Here is a 20,750-nt window from a genome sequence, read left to right on the forward strand (position 1 = left end):
AAATTGTTACTGGATGCCCATTATTCATATGCCTCCAAGTGAAACTTAATTATGTACTTTGTCGGGGTCTTTAAGTCTTCATAAGCTTTCAACATGTTGGTCAATCCTTTAATTCTCACATCACTCACTTAGAATTAAATTTATGTTCATTGTCTTATATGACAGGAAATTTATTGTTTTGTGGCAGCAGTACAGTGTAAAGACATAAAATAATTATAAATTACAAAATAAATAGTGCAAAAATGAGTAACATGGTAGTGTTCATAGGAATATTCAGAAATTTGATTGTGGAAGGAAAGATGCTGTTTCTAAAATGTTGAGTGTGGTTCTTCAGACTCCGTACCTCCTTCCTAATGAGAAAAGAGTATGTCCCAGATGGTGAGAGTCTGCAAATATGGATGCCACCTTCTTGAGGCATCACCTATTGAAGATGGCCCTCCTTGATGGTGGGAAGGCTTGTGCCTGAGATGGAGCATGTTTAGTCCACAACCTTTTGCAGTCTTGTGAAATCACGTGCATTACAGCTTCTACACTAGTCTGTGATGCAACCAATCAGGATGATCCCCATTCTACCTCTATAGTAATTTGCAAGTGTAGTTGGTGACATAATGAGATTTGTTATGTCACCAACCACTCTTGCCTTCTTCATGATTGCAATAATGTGCATCTCCAGACACTTGGAGATGTGGAGGCAGTAACTTGAAACTGCCCATCCTTTTGACCCACTGACCTCTCAATGAGAGCTGGTACTTGATCTCTTGATTCCCCTTTCCCAAAGTCCACAACACCTTGCTGACATTGAATTTGAGTTTGTTGTTGTGACACCACTCAACTATCCAGTTTATCTCAGTACATTGCCATCGGAGAGTGTACCTACAATAGTGGTGACATCTGGAAATGCATTGATGGCATTTGAGCTGTGCTTAGCCATATATTCATGAATTTAGAGAGAGTAGAACAGTGGACTAAGCATGCAAACTTGAGGTGATCCTGCGTTGCTGGTCAGTGAAAAGGGGAGATCAAGAGGAAATGAAAGTTTGCAACACAAAAGCATGAAATGGTCTCTTTTGTTTCATTGTGAATACATCCTCAAATCCACTTTTCATGGCCTACAGAATGGATCCTTTTGAGGCAATGCATAGAAAATGCAAGTCTCTGTAGTTTACCATTGACTTTAATTAGTTGGCTTAGAGAAATTGATCTTCACATGACCTCCCCATACATATATCAGTACACTTTTCCACAGACTCTACCTCACTTCTCATCAATCACCATCTGTTTCTGAAAATGTCCGTTCTGTTGTTACCCATGCCAGCTTCTGGGCAGTTTGGTCTGTACACTACATGTGGGAAGTAGACTCACAGTAATTTCCCTCAAGATCCTTAGTTACAACAGAGAAACTTCAGTCTGAAATGGCACACGTATAGACAGCAGCATTTATAACATAATATCATTTAATCATTGATGCAATTTGGCTGTAGTTTTTCATCCTGTAAAAGCTTTCTCTAGTGAAATTTTAAAAATTGCATAGCTTTTCTAAATTGATTTATTTTTAACTGAATTAAATAAGCAAATTACAGAACTATTAAAATTATATTGGCCAGATAAATCTTCCCGAATATTGTCAGTTGAGCTAATTGAAACAGATATACAGCTCTCTTGAGTGTCAGCTTAGTTTCGTGTAATCTTTTGAAACTCATGTAATTCCTTCAAATAGCAAGTTTCGTATTTGGATTTCACTAGGAAGTACAGGATGGAATGACATTGGAAATATATTGCATTATAAAGTCAATGGAATGGAATCTGCTGTATATTTTTGTTTACTTAAATGTAGAAAATTGTTCAGAATACATCAGACATTTAAAGAATAATAACCTTATCCTAAAATTAACAAAAAAGAGAAATGACAATTGATTCCTCACGGATTATCACACTGTTTTGCTGCTGCCTCTAAGAAGCTGAATTGGGATAAAGTAGTTCGTTTTAATGTATAGCTCTTAAAATATCTTGCCAGTCATCTTTAAGAACTAGCAAGGAAAAATTGACCTCTTTAGCTGCATTTCATTTTGACAATTAAATTTAACAAACAATAGGAAAATGGTAGCACGTCTTTTGCTATGGATGGTTTGGATACTTCCCTTAGCACTTGGCATATAAATATATTTCAAAACCTGAGCTTCCGTACTGACACTGTTCTTTTCAAGGGAATACAATCTCATAGGCTCTTTCTGCTGTTGAACACTAAGGGCAGCAGAGATGTGCAAGTAGTAGACCTCACAGCTTCAGCAACCTAGGTTCAATCTTGACCTTTGGTGCTGTCTGAGTGGGGTTTGCATGGTTTCCCTGTCAGTGAGTGGGTTTCATCCAGGTCCTTTGGTTCCCGCACACATTTCAAAAATGTGCAGGTTGCTACTATAACTGAGCACTGAAAGTCCCATTAGTGTATGTGAGTGATAGAAGTTGGGTGTTTGCAAGGATGGGAATTGATGGAATGTGGGGTGAAATGGATTGAGGTAAGGTTAGCATAAATGGGTGCTTGAAGGTTGCTGAGGACTTGATGGAGTAATGGGCATATTTTTGTGCTCTATCTTTGTATGACTGAATGATTCCCCAAATGTTCGAACTGTGGTCATTAGTGTAGTATAGAATATATCATTCAATTTGTAAACTAGGTTATAATGACTAGCTAATTCCTTTTAATGAAATTGAAACTGGGTATTGACTGGGGCACGAGGGAGAACTCCTTTGCTGTTCTTCCAAATCATCTCATGGGAACCTGAGAGAGCATTTGGTTGTGACGTTTTACAGCTCAACCGAACAATGGTACCTTCAGTGATGAATCTGGTGTGCAGCATTGAAGTAGACACCAGATATAAGGAACTGATTGAGTTCAACGTCTTTGTTGTTAAGGCACATCGGCACCCTGGAGCATGGTGTTGTGATTCTGTCGTTATCATTGTCCTCTAGTGGATGAGTACGCAGTATAGGTGCAAGACTTATAATGAATTGAAAATAAACATGACTGCAATAGAAATAACAATGGGAAGAAATGTAAAGCAACCTGCTGTCCTCTGTTTCACAGTAACATATAAAGTCAAGGTGAGATGAGATTTCATGAAATTATATTTATTTCAGCATTTCAAATTTAAGATGAATGCAGTCACTTTAAACAAAAACTTGCTCTGCTTTAAAGCTTATACCCCACCTTGATCTCTTAGGAGTAGTATACATGAAACAGATGGCATCAAATTATTAGTGCAGCACATATTCTGTGTTGTTTTGCGGATCGGGAGAAGGCAGCAGGAGACAAATCAGTGGGGATTCAAAGCCAGCTATACATGAGTGTGATTAAATATGTATTCTGATTAGCAGTTGGCTTTAACCCAAAAGGTGTGCAGTTTTTTTTTCTTCAGCAACAGTGAGATAAATCAATTTACACTTTTTGGATGCAGCAGTTCAATTCAGAACAGGTGTGATTATGCTACAAAGCTAAATTAGCAGGGTGTTCGTTTAACTTCACGGTGTCTTTGTAACCTCTTCAGCATTCATATAATTGAGAAATAATTTGAAGATAAGCAAGGAAAATCTATTTACATGCAAAAAAGATTGACTGCCGAACCTCTCTGTAGAAAAATGCATCTTAAGGCATTTAATTACAAGCCTTTGTATTATTCAGGCTGATGGAATGAGGTTACCAATTTGTGAGAGACCATAAATACTCTCTGAAAAAGATTTCTTGTCTAAGACATTTCAGGCCAAAGACTGGGCTGTTGACTATAGTAGAGGTTAATTGACATATTCTAATTATAACAACAGAATCGTCATTACTCACTTGTCTTCTCTTTCAAAATGAAACTATTTGCATTTCTGAAAATGTCAGCTTGATTTTTGAAAGCACTGAACTTATAAACATTCAAAAGAGTCTAATTGTCTTTAGATATTTGATCTTCAAGCAACTGCAGAAAAAAAATAGATTTGCTTGTACTCAGTCTCACCTCAGAATAAGACCATATTCTAATTGTCTGAACCTGGTTCAAAGTTCAAAGCAAAATTTATTATCAGAATATATACGTGTCTCCACATACAAAGCCAAGATTATTTTTCTGTGGGCATACTTAGCAAAGTTGCAGAACAATAACTAAACAGGATCAATGGAGAACAAACCGTGCAAATGCAGATACATATATATACATATAAATACCAATAAATAGCGAGCATGAAATAACAAGATAAAAGGAGTCCTTAATGAGTGTAGTTATCTCTTTTTGTACGAGAGCCTGCTGGTTTTGGGGTAGTAACTGTTCTTGATGCTGGTGGAGCAAGTCCTGAGGCACTTGTACCTTCTACCTGATGGCAGCAGTGAGAAAAGTGCATGGCCTGGGCGTTGAGGGTCTTTGGTGAAGATGCTGCTTTTCTATGACAATGTTTCATGTAGGTGTGCTCAATAGTTGGGTGTGTTTTACCCATGACATACTGGGCCGAATCTACTACCTTTTGTAGGATTTTCCGCTCAAAGGCATTGGTGTTCCCAGACCACACTGTAAGCACACCAGTCAGCACTCTTTCCATCACACATCTATAGAAGTTTGCCAAGGTTTTTGATAACATGCCGAATCCCTGCAGACTCCTGAGGGTGCAGAGGCACTTCCGTGCTTTCTTTGCAATTATATTTATGTAATGGGTCCAGGACAGGCTTTCTGAGATAGTGACAGCCAGGAATTTAGCGTTGCTGACCTTCTCTACCTCGGATCCTCCAACGTTTACAGGCTCATGGACCTCTGGTTTCTCTCTCCTGAAGTCCACAATCAGTTCCTTGTCTTACTGACATTGAGTGAGAGAATGTTGCTATTTCACCACTCAGCCAAGTTTTCAATCTCCCTCCTGTATGCTGATTCATTACCCCCTTTGATACAGTCCACAACAGTAGTGTCATCAGCAAACTTATATATGGTGTTGGAGCTGTACTTAGCCACACAGTCAGAGGTGTAAAGGGGGTAGAGCAGGGGCTAGGTACACATGTCCTGTGGTGCTCCTGTGCTGATGGAGGTGGTGGAGGAGAGGTTTTTACCAGGCTGAACTAATTGGGTACCCTTAACCTTGGAATGAAGTTAGGATCTCCTGTAGCAACTCATATTGTCTCAGCTGGTCAGTTTTTAGTGCAGCTACAGTCTCCTTTCCATAAACATCACAATGTAAAATTATGTTCATGAGGAGCAGTTTCAATGTAGAATCTGATCAGTGCTAGTTGGAATTAGAATGAGCCTTGATGAATGGTCTTGGTCTGAAACATAGACTCTTTATTCCTTTCCATAGATGCTGCCTGATCCCCTGAGTTCCTCCAGCATTTTTTTATGCTATTCTGGATTTTCAGCATCTGACTAATCTGTTGTGTTTAGGAATTGGAATGGTAACTTTTCCAGCTCTTTGTTCTAAGTATATTCTTGGCTGTGTGTCCATGGTCTTGCTAATTTAACACAACATAACATGCATGGTAAATGTGTATAACATGCAGGCAGATCACACCCACTGAATTGGTAAAAAAGAAAGTACATTTTGTTTTCTCATTGCAAAAAATGTTCTGCTCTGATGTAAAACGTTCATTGGGACTGCATTATCATATAACACCATGTCAAGATGTTACATTATTTCAACATGTCAGGCAGCATCTATGGAGAGGAATAAAGAGTCCATGTTTCAGACCAAGACCCTTCATCAACACTGACTTGCAGAGTTCCTCCAGCATTTTGTGCCGGATTTCCAGCATCTGCAGAATATTGTGTGTCAGGATGTTACATTCCTATTATTCTCACCAGTGAACATATTGTGATATTGTATTATTATATAGGAGGAAGATATTGTGTCTTTTGAATGACTGTTGGTTCTCAGAGCATTCCCGACACTTATATCTGCACACTTTATTTCCCTGTCACATGTTCAAGTACACCTTTCACAATTATTTTATACTTTGCATGATAAAGATGTCCATAGAGAAGGGGTGAAATACCTGGTTACAAACAGTGTGGTTAGATATTGAGTTACATTTCCTTTGCGTGGCGATGACCCCAGCTGAACTCTCGGGCTGTTCTGTTTTGTTTCCTTTATTTTTCATAAGAATCATAAGCCCTCTCAGGTTAGATATCCAATTCAGTGCTAAACTAAGGAGAGCTTTGTAAACGTATCCTTCACTCTGTTCTCTATATTAGGCTGACAATACCCAGGGATTAAAGAGATTTGCTTTATTTTTCCTTAAGACCAGAAAACATTGGAGCTATTAGGGCATTTGGCCCACTAAATCTGCTCTGTCATTTGACCAAGGCCCATCTATTTCCTCTCAAACCTATTCTCCTGCCTTCTCCCTGTTACCTTTCACGCTATGACTTACCTAGAATCTATCAACCTTTGGCTTAAATATACTCAATGACCTGGTCTCCACAGCCACCTTTGCCAATGAATTCTACAGATTCACCATCCTCTGGAAAAAAAATTCCTTCTCATTTCTGAGCTAAATGGATGTTCCTCTGGTCCTAGACTCCCCCACTAAAGGAAACATCCTTTACAAATCCACTCTATCTAGGCTCTCCACATCCAATAGGTTTCAATGAAATCCTCCCTCACTCTTGTAAATTCCAAAGCATACAGGCCCTCCTCAGTTTCCCATATGAGCCAACAGTCATCGAGCTACAGATCCAGTTCCTTAAAACGTTCTCTGAGGAGCTGCAGTTCGGTGCACCTGGTGCAGTCGTGGTTATCCGGAAGGATGGAGGTCTCCCAGAATTCCCAAATCTCACACAAACGACACAGCACCGACCCTGGAGTAATCCTGACCACACTAAATATGTACTAACAGAGGAGGAGTGAAGAAGAAGAAACTTACCAGATACTTACCTCGCACAAGCCTGATAAGCCAACTACTCTAACACTGGTCCACTTACACAATAGCCGGTACAACAATGGTTGCTCCATTTGTCCCTGTCTTGTTTTTGTTTGCTCTTGCTAATGAATCGCAATTTGATTGGGCCACTGGAAAACACCAAAAGCCTACAAACAGTCCTTTTATAAATCTCACTCATGGACCAGTGAGCAGCTTCCTCTCTTGTTCCCAGTTCGTCTCACCCTATTTGGATACTTTGAAACATACGTTGAACACGTCATTTGCGTAAACGACCAACACAGTCTGTGGATGTGCTGGGGGCAGCCCAAAGAGTCATCATGGGTCTGACATCGACACAGCTCTCCCACAACTTACTGACCCTAAGTCATATGCCTTTGGAATGTGGAAGGAAACTGGAACACCCAGAGAAAACCTGCGTGGTCACAGGAAGAACATACAAACTCCTTACAGACAACGGTGGGATTGAATCCTGATCACTGGCACTTGTAAGGCATTACGCTAACCACTATGTTACTGTGCCAGCCAAACCATGCTATTGTGGCACCCAATTTATACTGCCGTACCATCATTTCATCTGCTGGACAGGGGAGGTTTTCACTGCAAAGATTTTAGTCTGGGTTTGAATTATTGTGTTTGAAGCTGAAGGTCAGTAGTGCAAAACCAGTCAAAAATATATCTCAAATCCTCAAAGGTTCAGTTCCTTGTTCAAAAGACAGAACATCTCGAAATGTGGTTATCCAATTCAAGCCAAACAAATTACATTTGGTTTATGAGATGAAATGTGTGATTAATTTGTTGCTTTTCTCTTGGCAGATTTTTCAGTCATTATACTGTTACTAACGTTATATTTAAATGACAGAACAGTTCAAGTAGTAATTACTTGATAGCCTTAAAAAACACCTACTCTGCAATGCAGGGCTGACTCAAAGACACAAATAAACAAGAGAAGCTATTAGAAAATTGCAATCTGTTACCTAGCTTTTAGAAACATAACTTAACGGGAAAGTGTATACAATGAAATAATATGGAAATCACGTCAATGACTTGTTTTAGTTACCTAAATACTCAGTTGATTTGTTGGTCTTGTGGTAAAATTCTTAGACTCACAGCACCAAAACATTCTGGTTATTAAGTTAGTTGGCTTCGGTAAATTCCCCTGGTGTCGATGGCTGGTGAGAAAAACGGAAAGGGGCAGATTGTCAAGGGACATGGGGTGACTAGGTTACAGAGTGCCAGAACAAAATCAATGGGTTGAATCACCTCCTTCTTAATTATAAGAAAATACAATATTCCTTCGGCCTTGGCATAAACAAAGAAGTTCAACACATAATTCGAGAAAATGTCATCAGAGTCAGCTCATTAGGACATAGCTTTAAGTTAAATGACTGACAGGAAAATTGGAGAACATTTTATCATGCCAAGTATACTGGGATCACAATGCTTGAAAGGTTGGTCAAAAGCAGGAGCCCTCATCACATTTAAAATGTACCCAGCTCGGTACATGATGTGCCATATTGTACTAAAATCTATGATCTGGGAGTTGGACAGTGGGATTCATCTGAGTCATTGTTTTTCAATGGACATGGGCTGAACTTACATCAACACACACAAAATGCTGGAGGAGCTCAGCAGGCCAGGCAGCATCTATGGAAAAGAGTAAAGTCGATGTTTCAGGCCAAGACTAATAATATTATGTTGATTGTACTCTTTTCTATAGATACTGCCTAGCCTGTGGAGTTCCTCTAGCATTTTGTGTGTGTTGCTTGGATTTCCAGAGTCTGCAGATTTTCTCTTGTTTGTGACTGAACTTACACCATTTTGCTGCATGAACCAGGCGAATTTATAACTGATCAAATCCAGCTTTACTTTTATACTGTTACACACTGTCAACACATACATAATCTATTATTTTCATCTTTTGCCCCTTTGGTGTTTTTGCTTTAAGCCAATGAAAAAATACCCCATGCTGTTGCTATTTATATGTATATGGTCAGTTTCTGTAGTGATTATGTTCAAGCTGGAAAATACAGTGCAGAGCAAACATTCAAAATTTTTTTGTAATGTTTTTTATTGAAGTTCATCATCAAACAAACATTTCCATAAGATGTATTTCAGACATTTTACATATATATCATATAATCATATATATCACAAATCTCCACAAAGTATTTATCTGAGGTATACACTTATAGAAAAGAATGAAGAGAAAAAAAAGCAAAAGGAAAGAACTATGCACACGTAGGGAGTGATCTTTTTTTTAGAACAGATTCATTGATTTGTGAGAATAAAATCAGGCCTATGAGGCATTATGTAGTTAAACCATTTTTCCCAGTATGAATCAAATTGTTCCAGCTTATAATTAACAGATGCTGTTATCTTCTCAATTTTGTAAATGTCCATTGTAATTTCCATCCATGTATTTAAAGTTGGGCTCTCCTGTGATAACCATTTCCTAGTAAGAGTCTTTTTACCAGCCACCAACAGTATATTCATTAAATATTTATCTCTTTTCAACCATTCTTGAGGTATATCTCCAAAATATATGGTCTTACTCTCTAAGGGTATTTCATATTTAAAGATGTCTTGTAGGGCATTGTGTATCCCCCTCCAATAGTTTTTGATAACAGGGCAGTCCCAAAAAATATGATAATGATTTGCATTTTGATTTCCACAATTTCTCCAGCAAACAGGGAGGTTACTATCATAATAGGATTTCTGAGAGGGTGTAATAAAATATCTTATCAAGTTTTTCCATCCAAACTCCCTCCATTTCTGTGAACTGGTACACTTCCATTGATACCTCCATATTGTTGTCCATTCTTCCTCAGATAGAATTATCCCTCCTTCCTTTTCCCATTTTGTTTTAATGTATGAAGTCGAATGTGTTTTAAGATTTGACAACCCCTTATACATGCTTGAAATGATTCTACTACCATTATCTGAATTATATGCTTTTCTAAAGAGCTCTATCAAGCATGTACTTGCCTTGGTTACATTTTTAAGCATCTTATTAACATATTGTCGCATCTGTAAATACTGATAAAAATCTTGTTTTTCTAATAAGTGTTTCTCTTTAAGCATTTCAAAACTGAACAGTGTTCCTTCTTTCATCATGTTGCAAAGAACTGTTATTCCTTTAGCAGTCCAGTCCTTTTAAGTATTATTACACATTCTTCCACATAGGATCCCCGTGATAGGAATTAGTTGATTTTGAGAATATCAATCTAACAAAAAACAAAATTCTCGGACAGTTAAATATGAAAAATCAAGCTGTAAATTAATTTGAAATAATTGTAATTTTGTCATTTGTCTTTGTTCATGCATTCTGGGGGCTCTGATTTGTTACAGTTTCACAGCCTCTGCTCATTTTCTGAAACCTCACACAAATAATGTTAGATGTATATGTTGACAGGTCATTTGATTGCCATAGGCATCACAGCCAGACTTGATCCTGACTTTTCCATGTAGATATGAAGCAGTTACTCAGTAATGAATAGCAGAAGCCCCAATTCTTAAGTAGTTTGTCCATTGTGCATCTGTCAATATTGTATTAACAGCTAGTTAAGCTATCAATACTTTGACCTATTAACTTAATGAAAAGGAAGTAGTATATAAACTTTAGGATGAGCAATAATATGATGTTACTAGATTAATCTATAATAGTCTATTGGTTGATCAGTTGAATAAGCTAATCTCAGCAATCACATACTCCCGTCATGAAGAATATATTGGCTTCGATTTGACAAATAAAATTGTGGTAGTATTTAGTGTCTCATTAAATATGATTTCAAATTGTTGGAATCACTTTGGTATGATGAATATTTAAACAACTAACTCAAAAGTTTTCTTTTACAGGATATGAATGACTATGCGCCTGTGTTTAGTAAGCCTGTCTATAAAGGACTGGTGGCACCAGATGCACTCAAGGGGAGCCTTATCACTGTCGTGTCAGCTGAAGATATGGACCCTCCTGTAAGTTCCACATTCAAAAAAAGAATGCTTTTGTAATTACACAAAACATTATGAAAGTTACATTATTTTATTCTAGTAAAACCTATGAGAAGTCTATTGTCTTCCTGCGTGAGTTGAAGTTGCTAACTAACTGCGTTTGATCAATGCGTTAAGTATTTGTTGAATTAAGATGTCTAATATCTTGGTATTCCTCTTCTACTATCAGCACAATTTATCACTTATTTGGAAATAAGGAAACATTTAGATATTACTCTGTTTTTTGAACAATACAAGGGCCCATGTAAATCCTCAATAGACATCCAAGTGATTGTAGTACTGCTTCTGAAATTGCTGGCAAGAGATCAGAACAATTTTAGTAGTCAGGATTCTGTCTGTAGGCAACTGGCATCCTGCCATTACGTTCCATGCTCTAATTGCTCACAGTATGTGGGGTGGATGAATCAGATGGCCCTATCACAGAAAAAAATATTCTCCAGCAAGGATTAAGTTGGCAGTTGAAGAGGATAACACTTTGGTGGATTTAGCAATAAGGAATATGGGAAAAACTTGTTCTCATCCTGCAGCCTCATCCTGAGCTATTTTCTTTATTGCTGAGTTGCATCATTTAAGTGACCCATTTAAGAATCACCAACTGATTGGTGTTTTGCTTTGACAATGTGTATGACACTTAGTACATTTCACATCTAACTGAAATAAAATGGCATTTGGCTCCCCATAAAGTCATATGATACTAATTTGAATAGAAATTTACACTCTGGCTTAAACTAAGGGTTGTTCTAAAATGGCCATGGCAGACCTCAAGTGAGAAATTGTTGATAAGATAAAGTTGGTTCCTGCTGAAAATTGGGTTTGTGATGGTGTAACTAAAATTATTTTAAAATTTGTTCTGTGTTCTTTTCTGATTCATCTCAGGGCATTCACATATGCACTTGCAGACAAAGTGAGACACTGTACACACGTTGAAGGCCACAAGTAATCACTATTAGAACTAGCATAAATACAGTACAGAAAGAAAAACAAAGGATTACTGAAGTAATACAGAAAACAATATAATACTTATCCACTTATTAAGCCAATCTCTGCAGTGTCGGAGAAAAACCACAGATCCAACAGCCTTTCACACAGCCTTTTTTCTTTATCCACATATAATTTTCATGACATATTTTAACTCTCCGACTCCTAGCACTAGCACTGGTCATTACCTAGCCTAAGACAAAACTCCTTGTACAAAGAATCTCTTTTGAACCCTTTAAGATTCTTTCCAAACTATAACATAATTATCTCCTCAGAACTTTTCCATCCCTTAGCTGAACCCCCTTATCTCTTACAACCTTCAGCCCAGGCACATAATTTAGGAAAACAAAGACACTATGTCTGTAAGGATGAAAACATTCTTCATTATCTAATCTCAGGGATGTGTCGTACGCAGCTCCAGACTATCACCACATTCCAAGCTGGCACCATTTTTTCTTCGAACTTTCATTTTATTTCTGCACATACCAAGGACAAATCGCATTAACTCTTTCCTTTCAAATGGGAACAAAGCTGAGAATGATGCCTGGGACAGAGTTTCCTCTTCAGTGTATGCTAAATGTGACTGAAGTATTTATCATAAGTTTTCTGTTTTATCAATTAGGGAAACCTATCAAGCCTCCAAACTAAATAAATTGATTCCTCCCATCTAAGGATAATGTTCTTTTGAAGGCTAATGTGGATTTATTATCACTGCAGATGATATTATTGAGGCTTGACATAGCTAACAATGGAACACCCTTTCCATCCCAGTACATTTCCGAGACAGGATTTTTTACAGGGTGGAAAGTGCCTGGAGCATGCTGTCAGGGGTGGAGATAGCTATTCTCAGATCATAAAAAGCCAGTATATGGTGGTTTAACAAAGGACCAAGGTTAAACCAGATGGTACACCCAGTTCTTAAATGAACATAGCCCGTGTTGTTCCTTTGTTTAAGAAGGGTGAAACCCGGAAATTACAGACTGGTAAGCCTTATAAGATTCTTAGGGAGAATCTTACAAGTAGAATGTGTAAGGAATAGTCATCAAGGCTTTGTGTGGGAGTGGTTCAGTCTCACAAATTTGATTTGAATTTTTTGAGGAAGTACTGAAGATGATTCATGAGGGTAGGACAGTGGATGTTCAATACTTGGAATTTAGTAAAGCATTTACAAAGTTCCTCATAGTAGTACTGAAGGATGCAGACAATTAAGTCACATGGGATCCATGGTGAGGTGGTACATTAGATATACGTTTGGCTTGATGCTCTGCAGGAAATGACTTAGCTATATCTCTCACAGTATTAAATATTTCTATCAGGTCACCCCTCATACTCCTGTGATGCAAGGAATAAGGTTGTAAGACAAAGGAGCAGAATTTGGCCATTTGGCCCATCAAGTATAAGAGATACATCTAAGATTGAATAAAAACCTAGTCTAGCATTACCTCTCCCTTTAACATGAGCCCTCTCATCCTGGTAACATTCTCGTAAACTTTTTGCACTCTTTCCAGTTTAACTGATTCTTTCATAAAAAGGGTTATCAAAACTGTATACAGTAATCCAAGTGCAGCCTCACCAATCACTTGTGTAACTGTCCCAATTCCTATACTCCATGCCTTGAATGATGTATGCTAAATGCCTTTTTTCCCACGTTGTCTATTTAAGACTTTATCTTCAATGAACTGTACACTTGTATCCCTGTGACCCTCTGTTTCTTAACAGTACCTAGTGCTTTACCATTCAGTGTATAAATCCTATAAAGGTTTGACTTTCCAAAATACATCACTTCACTCTTATATTGAAATCTACTTTCCATTCCTTGGCCCACTTTCCTAATTGATCTCCTGTAATCTACGCTAATCTTCTTCACTATCAACAACACCTCCTAATTTTGAGTCATCTACAAAATTTACTTAACAAGCCTTGTGCATTTGCATCCAATTCATTTACTATATATAAATAACAAATAATAAAGTTCCCAACACTGACCCTTTAGCACACCACTAGTCACCAGCTTCCATTCTGAGAAGCAATCTTCAACCAGCGCACTCTACTTCCCACAACCAGGCCAATTTGAATTCACCTACAAGATCTCCCTAGATTCCATGGGACCTTACCTCTTCAAAACACTCTAAAAGGTATTTCAAGGGTTATTCTAGGGATTCTGTCTATGAAAATGCTGGTAGATTCTGTCCCTCAGAATCCCCTCCAGTAACTTCCCCACTGCTCATGTCAGGCTGGCAGGCCTGTAGTTCTCTGTCTTGTCTTTGTTACGCTTTTGAAATAATAGAACACCCATAGCCACCTAACATTTTCAGGATCATCACCAGTGGCTAATGATAAAGCAAATATCACCACGGCAGTCTCTGTAATTTCCTTTCTGACCTCCTAGAAAGTCCAAGAATACACTCGGTCAGGCCCTGTAGATTTATCCATCCTCATGCACTGTAAGCATGTAAATACCTTCTTTCTGGTAATATGAATATCCCCTAAAACATCTCCATGCTTCCTTTATCTGAAGAAAATGATATTCATATCATTCCACATCCCCTGTGGTTCAAGATGGCCCCACTCAACTCTAAGGCAACCTACTCTCTCCCCAACCACTCTTTTACTATTAATATACTGTAGCTATAGAGTGGAAAGTTGACAGTAAATAGCAGGACCTTTTGGATCTTTGATGCACAGATGGATTTGTGGTACAAACCTGAGAGTGACAACAGAAGTAGATGGGATGGTATAGAAGATGTACAGCATGATTGCCTTTGTCAGAACATTGAGTATAAAAGTTAGAAAGCCATATTGAAGCTGTATAATACATTGCTTTGACTATGTTTGGAGTATTGTGTGCAATTCTGGTTACCATAGGAAGAATGTGGAGGGTTTAGTGAGTTTGCAGATTTTTCCTGGATTGGAGTGTAGCTAGAAGTATAGATTGGACAAATTTGTTTTTTTTTTTTAACAGAGCATCAGAGGCTGAGGAGTGACCTGATAAACATATATACATGTATGAAAGGGTTAGATAGGGTATATAGCTAGTCTTTTTCCCAGATTAGAAAAACACAAGTACTGGAGGGCATGGACTTATAAAGTGAGACGGTTAAAGTTTAACGGAGATTTGTGAGGCAAGTGGAGAATGTAAGGTGCCAAAAATACACAGCCAGGGGAAGTGGTAGAAATATATATGTAGCAAAGTTCAAAATACATTTGGACAGTGACATGAACAGACAAAAATAAGAAGGATACAGACCATGTGCAGGCAAATAGGATTAATTAGATTAGCTTCATGGTTGGTGGTAACGTTGTGGGTTGAATGGCCTGTTCCTGAGCTGTGATGTTCTATATTCATTTTTACTGCAGGACCCATTGTTGAAATTAAGTAGGTAGAATAATTCAAGTGATAATGACATTCTGTTGTCTGCTTCTTACAACTTTCAGATTGTCAGGTTGATTTGATTCCATCTGACAAGACTTTTTTTTACATGTTATTCACTAAAATACAACTAACCTCACCTTCATAAAGAAATAAGACAATTTTTACAGGACTTTTGTTAGGTTAGTCTTTCATGTTCATAGCTTGGCTGACTACTTCATGTTTACGTAGAACAAATATGGTGAAAGAAAATAATGATAAGTTCAGAGCACAGAATTAGCCATGAATAAAATAGGATCTTTTTAAATTAATCAGCTATTTGGACAGAGTAAATATTTGTTGAGTATCAGATACTTATGAAAGCCAATTTCTTTGTTGTATATCACAGAACTTTAAAATATAACATTAAGGTGGTCTCACTTTGTGAAAATAATTTCCATTTAATCTAACGGGCATCAGAGTGACACATGACCGTGTGACCATAAAACATAGGAACAGAATTAAGCTATTTGGCCAATCTAGTCTGCTCCTCCATTTGAACATGGCTGATTTAATTTCCCTCTCAACCTCATTCACCTGCCTTCTCCCCTTAACTTCTGAAGTCCTTTCTAATCAAGAGCCATATTAAGCTCTGTTTTAAATATACCCAATGCTTTGGTTTCCACAGATGTCTGTGGAGATGAAGTCCGCAAGTTCACCACTTGTGAAAGAAATTACTCCTCGTTTCTCTTCTAAAGGGAGGTCCTTATATTCGGAAGTTGCGGATGTGCCCTCTGGTCCTTGATTCTCCCACTATAAAAAACGTCCTCTCCACATCCACTCTTTATAGGCGTTGCAATATCCAGTCAGTTTCAATGAGACTTCCCCTTATCCTTCTAAACTCCAGAGCCATCAGACACTCATTATACATGAACCCATTCATCCTTAGGATAATTTTCATAAACCACTTCTGGACACTGTCCAAGCACATCCTTCCTTTAATATGGGGCATAAAACCACTCAAAATACTCCAAAAGTGGTTTCACCAATACTTTATAAATCCTCAGCATTATATCATTGCTTTTTTGTTCTAGTTTTCTTGAAAAGAATGCTTACAGCGTGTTTGCCTTCCTTACTACCTACTCAACCTGCAAGTTAACTTTTAGGGAATCATGCAAATATAATGCTTTGGCTATGCTGTAGGTACTTTGTTTTAGCAGTTCTGTAAGAGCAATCTGTTCTGTTTTAGCATGTTTGGGTTGGAGATAAAGAAAATGGACTATGTTGTTCCACTTAGGAATGTTATGTCAGCCAATTAGAATGGTGGAATTGGAAGAAGGTTCTAGAGAACACTGGGTGGAGAGGTTTTGGTGATGCACGCAGGTATGGGTCAAGGTCTTTATGACGGGAGCTGGGAGAAGACAGGAGGGAAGGTGTTTGAGAATGCCATCCTTGTTGCACAAGGTGCTTTGTGCAGATGAATAGCTTCAAGGAGGAAGGACCAATACTCCCGTGGGGGAGCCCGTTTGTTTGGGATGAATTTTGAGTGACATTCGGTATATGGTGTGTGCTTTAACACAGACTATGGGTCCAGTGTGTGAGTTAGAGACAACTTACAAGATGAAATCCAACTTACGTGCACATTTGGGCTGGGTTAACTGTAATGGGCCCTTCTTATTTTTTTTCCCATTAATTGTTTGATAAAGCTGAAATTTGTAAATGTCTTTGCTTTATAATTGTATGTGGTGTACAATCTGTTATTTCTTGTTGAAGGCTAATTGCTTGGGGGCCGTATTCACATAGTATTTGCACAGATCAGGGTTTGGGTGGTCAAGACATCCCATCTTCCTAGTTTTGGTGAGACCCAAGTCATACCGACCCTAGAGATACAGAGTTTGAGGAAGGTGGTTTTCTCACTGCTGAGTCCAGTGGCTGTTACCAAGAGGCTAACGAGCTGCATCTCTCAAGACACTCAGTAAAAGGGGGTTTCACAAAGAGCTTATATATCCCTTTGTACCTCCAATTCCTGAACTCTCTCCCCATTTAGAAAATAGTCCCTGCCTTCATTCCTTCTACCAAATGTATTATCATATGCAGTTGTAAGAAAAAGTTTGTGAACGCTTTGCAATTACCTGATTTTCTGCATTAATTACTCATAAAACATGGTCTGCTCTTCATCTAAGTCACAATAATAAGCAAACACAATCTGCCTAAACTACTAAAACACAATTGTACTCCTTCTCGTCATTACTGAGCACACTATTTAAGCAATCATAGTCTACTTTCAAAAAAGCATGTGAACCTCTGGGGTAATACCTTCTGCAAAAGCTATTTGGGGTCAGGTGTTACAATCAATCAGTTGAGATTGGATGTTTGGGTTGCAGAGGTGCCCTGCCTTTTAAAAAAAAAAGACACACAAAGTCAGGTTACTGACAGAGCCTGTGCTTTTCAAGAAAGATCTTTTTATGTGCACCATGCCTCAATCAAAACAACTTTCAGAGGAACTTAGGAGTATTGTAGAGATGCATGAAGCCGGAAAAGGCCACAGAAGCATTTCTAAAGACCTGAGTGTTCAGCAGTCTACAGTAAGAGAAACTATCTCCAAATGGAGGAAATTCAGTATTGTTGCTTCCCTGGGTGTCCTGCACAGATCACACCAAGAGCACAATATGCAATGATAAAGGAGCTGGAAAAGAATCCAAGGGTAACAGGAGAGGTCCTGCAGAAATCTTTAGAACTTGCTGAAGTCTCTGTTCATGTGCCCACTGTAAGAAAAGCACTGAACAATAATGATGTTCATTGAAGGACACCATGGAAGAAATCTCTGCTCTCCAAAAAAAAACATTGTTGCACATCTCAGGTTTGCGAAGACCACCTGGATGTTCCACAATGCTTCTGGGATAATGTTCTGTGGACAGATGAGACTGAAGTTGAACTTTTTGGCAGAAATGCACACTGCTATGTTTAGAGGAAAAAGGACACTGCACACCAATATGAAATCCTCAATTGTGAGGCATGGTGGAAGGAGCATCATAGTTTGGGGTTGCTTTGTGACCTCAGGGCCCTGACAGTTTGCAATCATTGAGGGAACAATGAATTGAAAATTGTATCAAAACATTTCACAGGAGAATGTCAGGGTAGTGTTCTGTCACCAGAAGCTTAATAGAAGCTAGATAATACAACAAGACAATGATCCGAACCACAAGAGTAAATCAACAACAGAATAGTTTAAAAAGAAGAAAATTCGTGTTTTGAAATGGCTGAGTCAGAGTCCAGATCTTAACCCAATTGAAATGCTGTGGCATGACCTGAAGAGGGCTGTTCATGCAAGGTATCTCAGAAATATTGATGAATGAACTGAAAGATTTTTGTATGGAGGAATGGTCTAAAATTCCTCCAAGCTGATGTGCAGGACTGATCAATAGTTATCAGAAATGTTTGGTTAAAGTTATTGCTGTTCAAGGGGGCCACGCCAGTTACTGAAAGCAAAGATTCACATACTTTTGCCACCAAATACTTTTGACACCAAATTGGATAATTTTTCTCAATTAATAAATGAACAATATCATGCTTTTTGTGTTATTTATTTAAGTGGGTCTTCCTTATCTAGTTTTAGGACTTACATCAAGATCTGATCATGTTTTAGGTCATATTTATGCAGAAATAGAGAAAATTCTAAATATTTCACAAACTTTCTAGCATTCCCTTTGCTGCGTTCCATTTGCCATTTCTTTGCCTATTCTCCCAACATGTCCAAGTCCTTCTGCTGACTCCCTCCTGCCTCAACATTGTTTGCCCTCCTGTCTATCTTTGTATCATCCATAAAGTTGGCTACAAACCCATCAATTCCATCATCCAGATCGCTAACATATCACCACTGACCACTGTGGAATACTACCAGTCACCAACAGCCAACCAGAAAAGGCCCCCTTTATTCCTAGTCTTTGCCTTCAGCCTATCAGCCAGTCTTTATCCATAGAGCAGCTGTTATAAAGCCCCAGTGACCGATTTCAGTCCTGACTTCTAGTATCGTCTGTATGGAGTTTGCAAGCTTTCCCTTTGACCATGTAGGTTTCCTCCAGGTGCTCCAGTTTCTTCTCACATCCCCAAACCTGTGAACTACTAGGCTAACTGTCCACTGTAAATTTCATCTAGTTTGCTAGTGAATGGTAGAATTTGGGGTGACTATACCTCTTCCCACCCTATCACTGAAAAATTGCTATTCTCTTCTCTCGATTCCTCTGCCTCCACCACATCTGTTCTCAGGATGAGGCTTTCCATTCTAGAGCATCTGAGATGTCCTGTTTTTACAAAGAACAGGGTTTCCCTTCCACCATCATCAATGTTGCCCTCACCCACATCTCCTTCATTTCCTGCACATCCCCCCACACCACATCCTTCCACCGCTATAACAGGGCTAGGGATTCACTTGACTTTACATAACACCCCATGAGTCTCTGTATCTAGCACATCATTCTTCATAAGTTCTGCTATCTTTAAATGGATCCTACCATCAAGCACATATTTTCCTCTTTCCCCTGCCCCCACCCTTTTCACTTTCTGTAGAGATTACTTTTCCATTCATCCCTACCCACTGATCTCCCACCTGACACTTAACCCTGAAGGTGTTACAAATGCTACACCCGCCTCTACACTCCTCCCTCACCACCATTCAGATCCTGATTCAGATATATTGATCACATGTACATCGAAACATAACAGTGAAATGCATTGTTTGCATTAACAACCAACACACCCAGTGATGTGTTAGGGCAACCAGCAAGTGTCACCACACATTCCGGCAGCAAAGTAGCATGCCTACAATGGCATAGCACGCTCACTAACAGTCCTTCCAGGTGAGGTGATACTTTACCTGTGTGTTATGGTCATCTATTGTATCCAGTACTTCCGGTGCAGCTTCCTCTACGTCTGTGAGATCCGAGGCAGCTTGGGGTTAAGCATTGTCAAGTACCTTCACTCGGTCCACTGCAAAAGTAGGAGGTCCTGGTGGCTAGCCATTCAATTAGTCTTCCCATTCCCATTCTGACATCTGCTTGCCCATGTTCCCTCTACTGTCATTATGAGGTCACACTCAGGTTGGAGCAGAAAAACCTCATATTCCATCTGTGTAGCCTCCAACCTGATAGCATGAACATTGATTTTTCCATCTTCCAATAATTTCTCCTCCCTCCTTCCTTCTCCATTCCCTTTTCCGGCTGCCCTCTCACCCCTTCTCTTCTCACCTGCTCATTGCCTGCCTTGGATCCCCATCCTTCTTCCCTCTCTTCCATGGTCCACTGTCCTCTCCTATTAGATTGCCTCTTCTTCTTCATCCCTCTACCATCTATCACTCCCCACTTGTCTACTTCATTCTCTCTCCCTCCACCCACCCATCTTCCCCCTCACCTGGTCTCACCTGTCACCTGCCAGTTTGTACTCCTTCCCCTCCTCCCATTTTCTTATTCTGGCCTCTGTTCACTTCCATTCCAGTCCTGATGAAGGGTCTCAGGGCAACACATTGAA

The 20,750-nt window shown here is 38.9% G+C and overlaps 1 protein-coding gene across 2 annotated transcripts in view; it reads left to right on the forward strand.

Annotated features, from left to right (window-relative positions):
- Positions 1-20,750, forward strand: part of pcdh15b (protocadherin-related 15b) — a 1,734,278-nt gene that overhangs the window by 1,488,551 nt on the left and 224,977 nt on the right. For both annotated transcript variants that reach the window (XM_073027317.1, XM_073027316.1), the window contains exon 27: positions 10,748-10,864. In XM_073027317.1, the coding sequence (XP_072883418.1) occupies positions 10,748-10,864 (117 nt within the window). The remainder of the gene's footprint in view (positions 1-10,747; positions 10,865-20,750) is intronic.

Source organism: Hemitrygon akajei, chromosome 23 (genome assembly GCF_048418815.1).
Source record: "Hemitrygon akajei chromosome 23, sHemAka1.3, whole genome shotgun sequence".
Lineage (NCBI taxonomy): Eukaryota > Metazoa > Chordata > Chondrichthyes > Myliobatiformes > Dasyatidae > Hemitrygon > Hemitrygon akajei.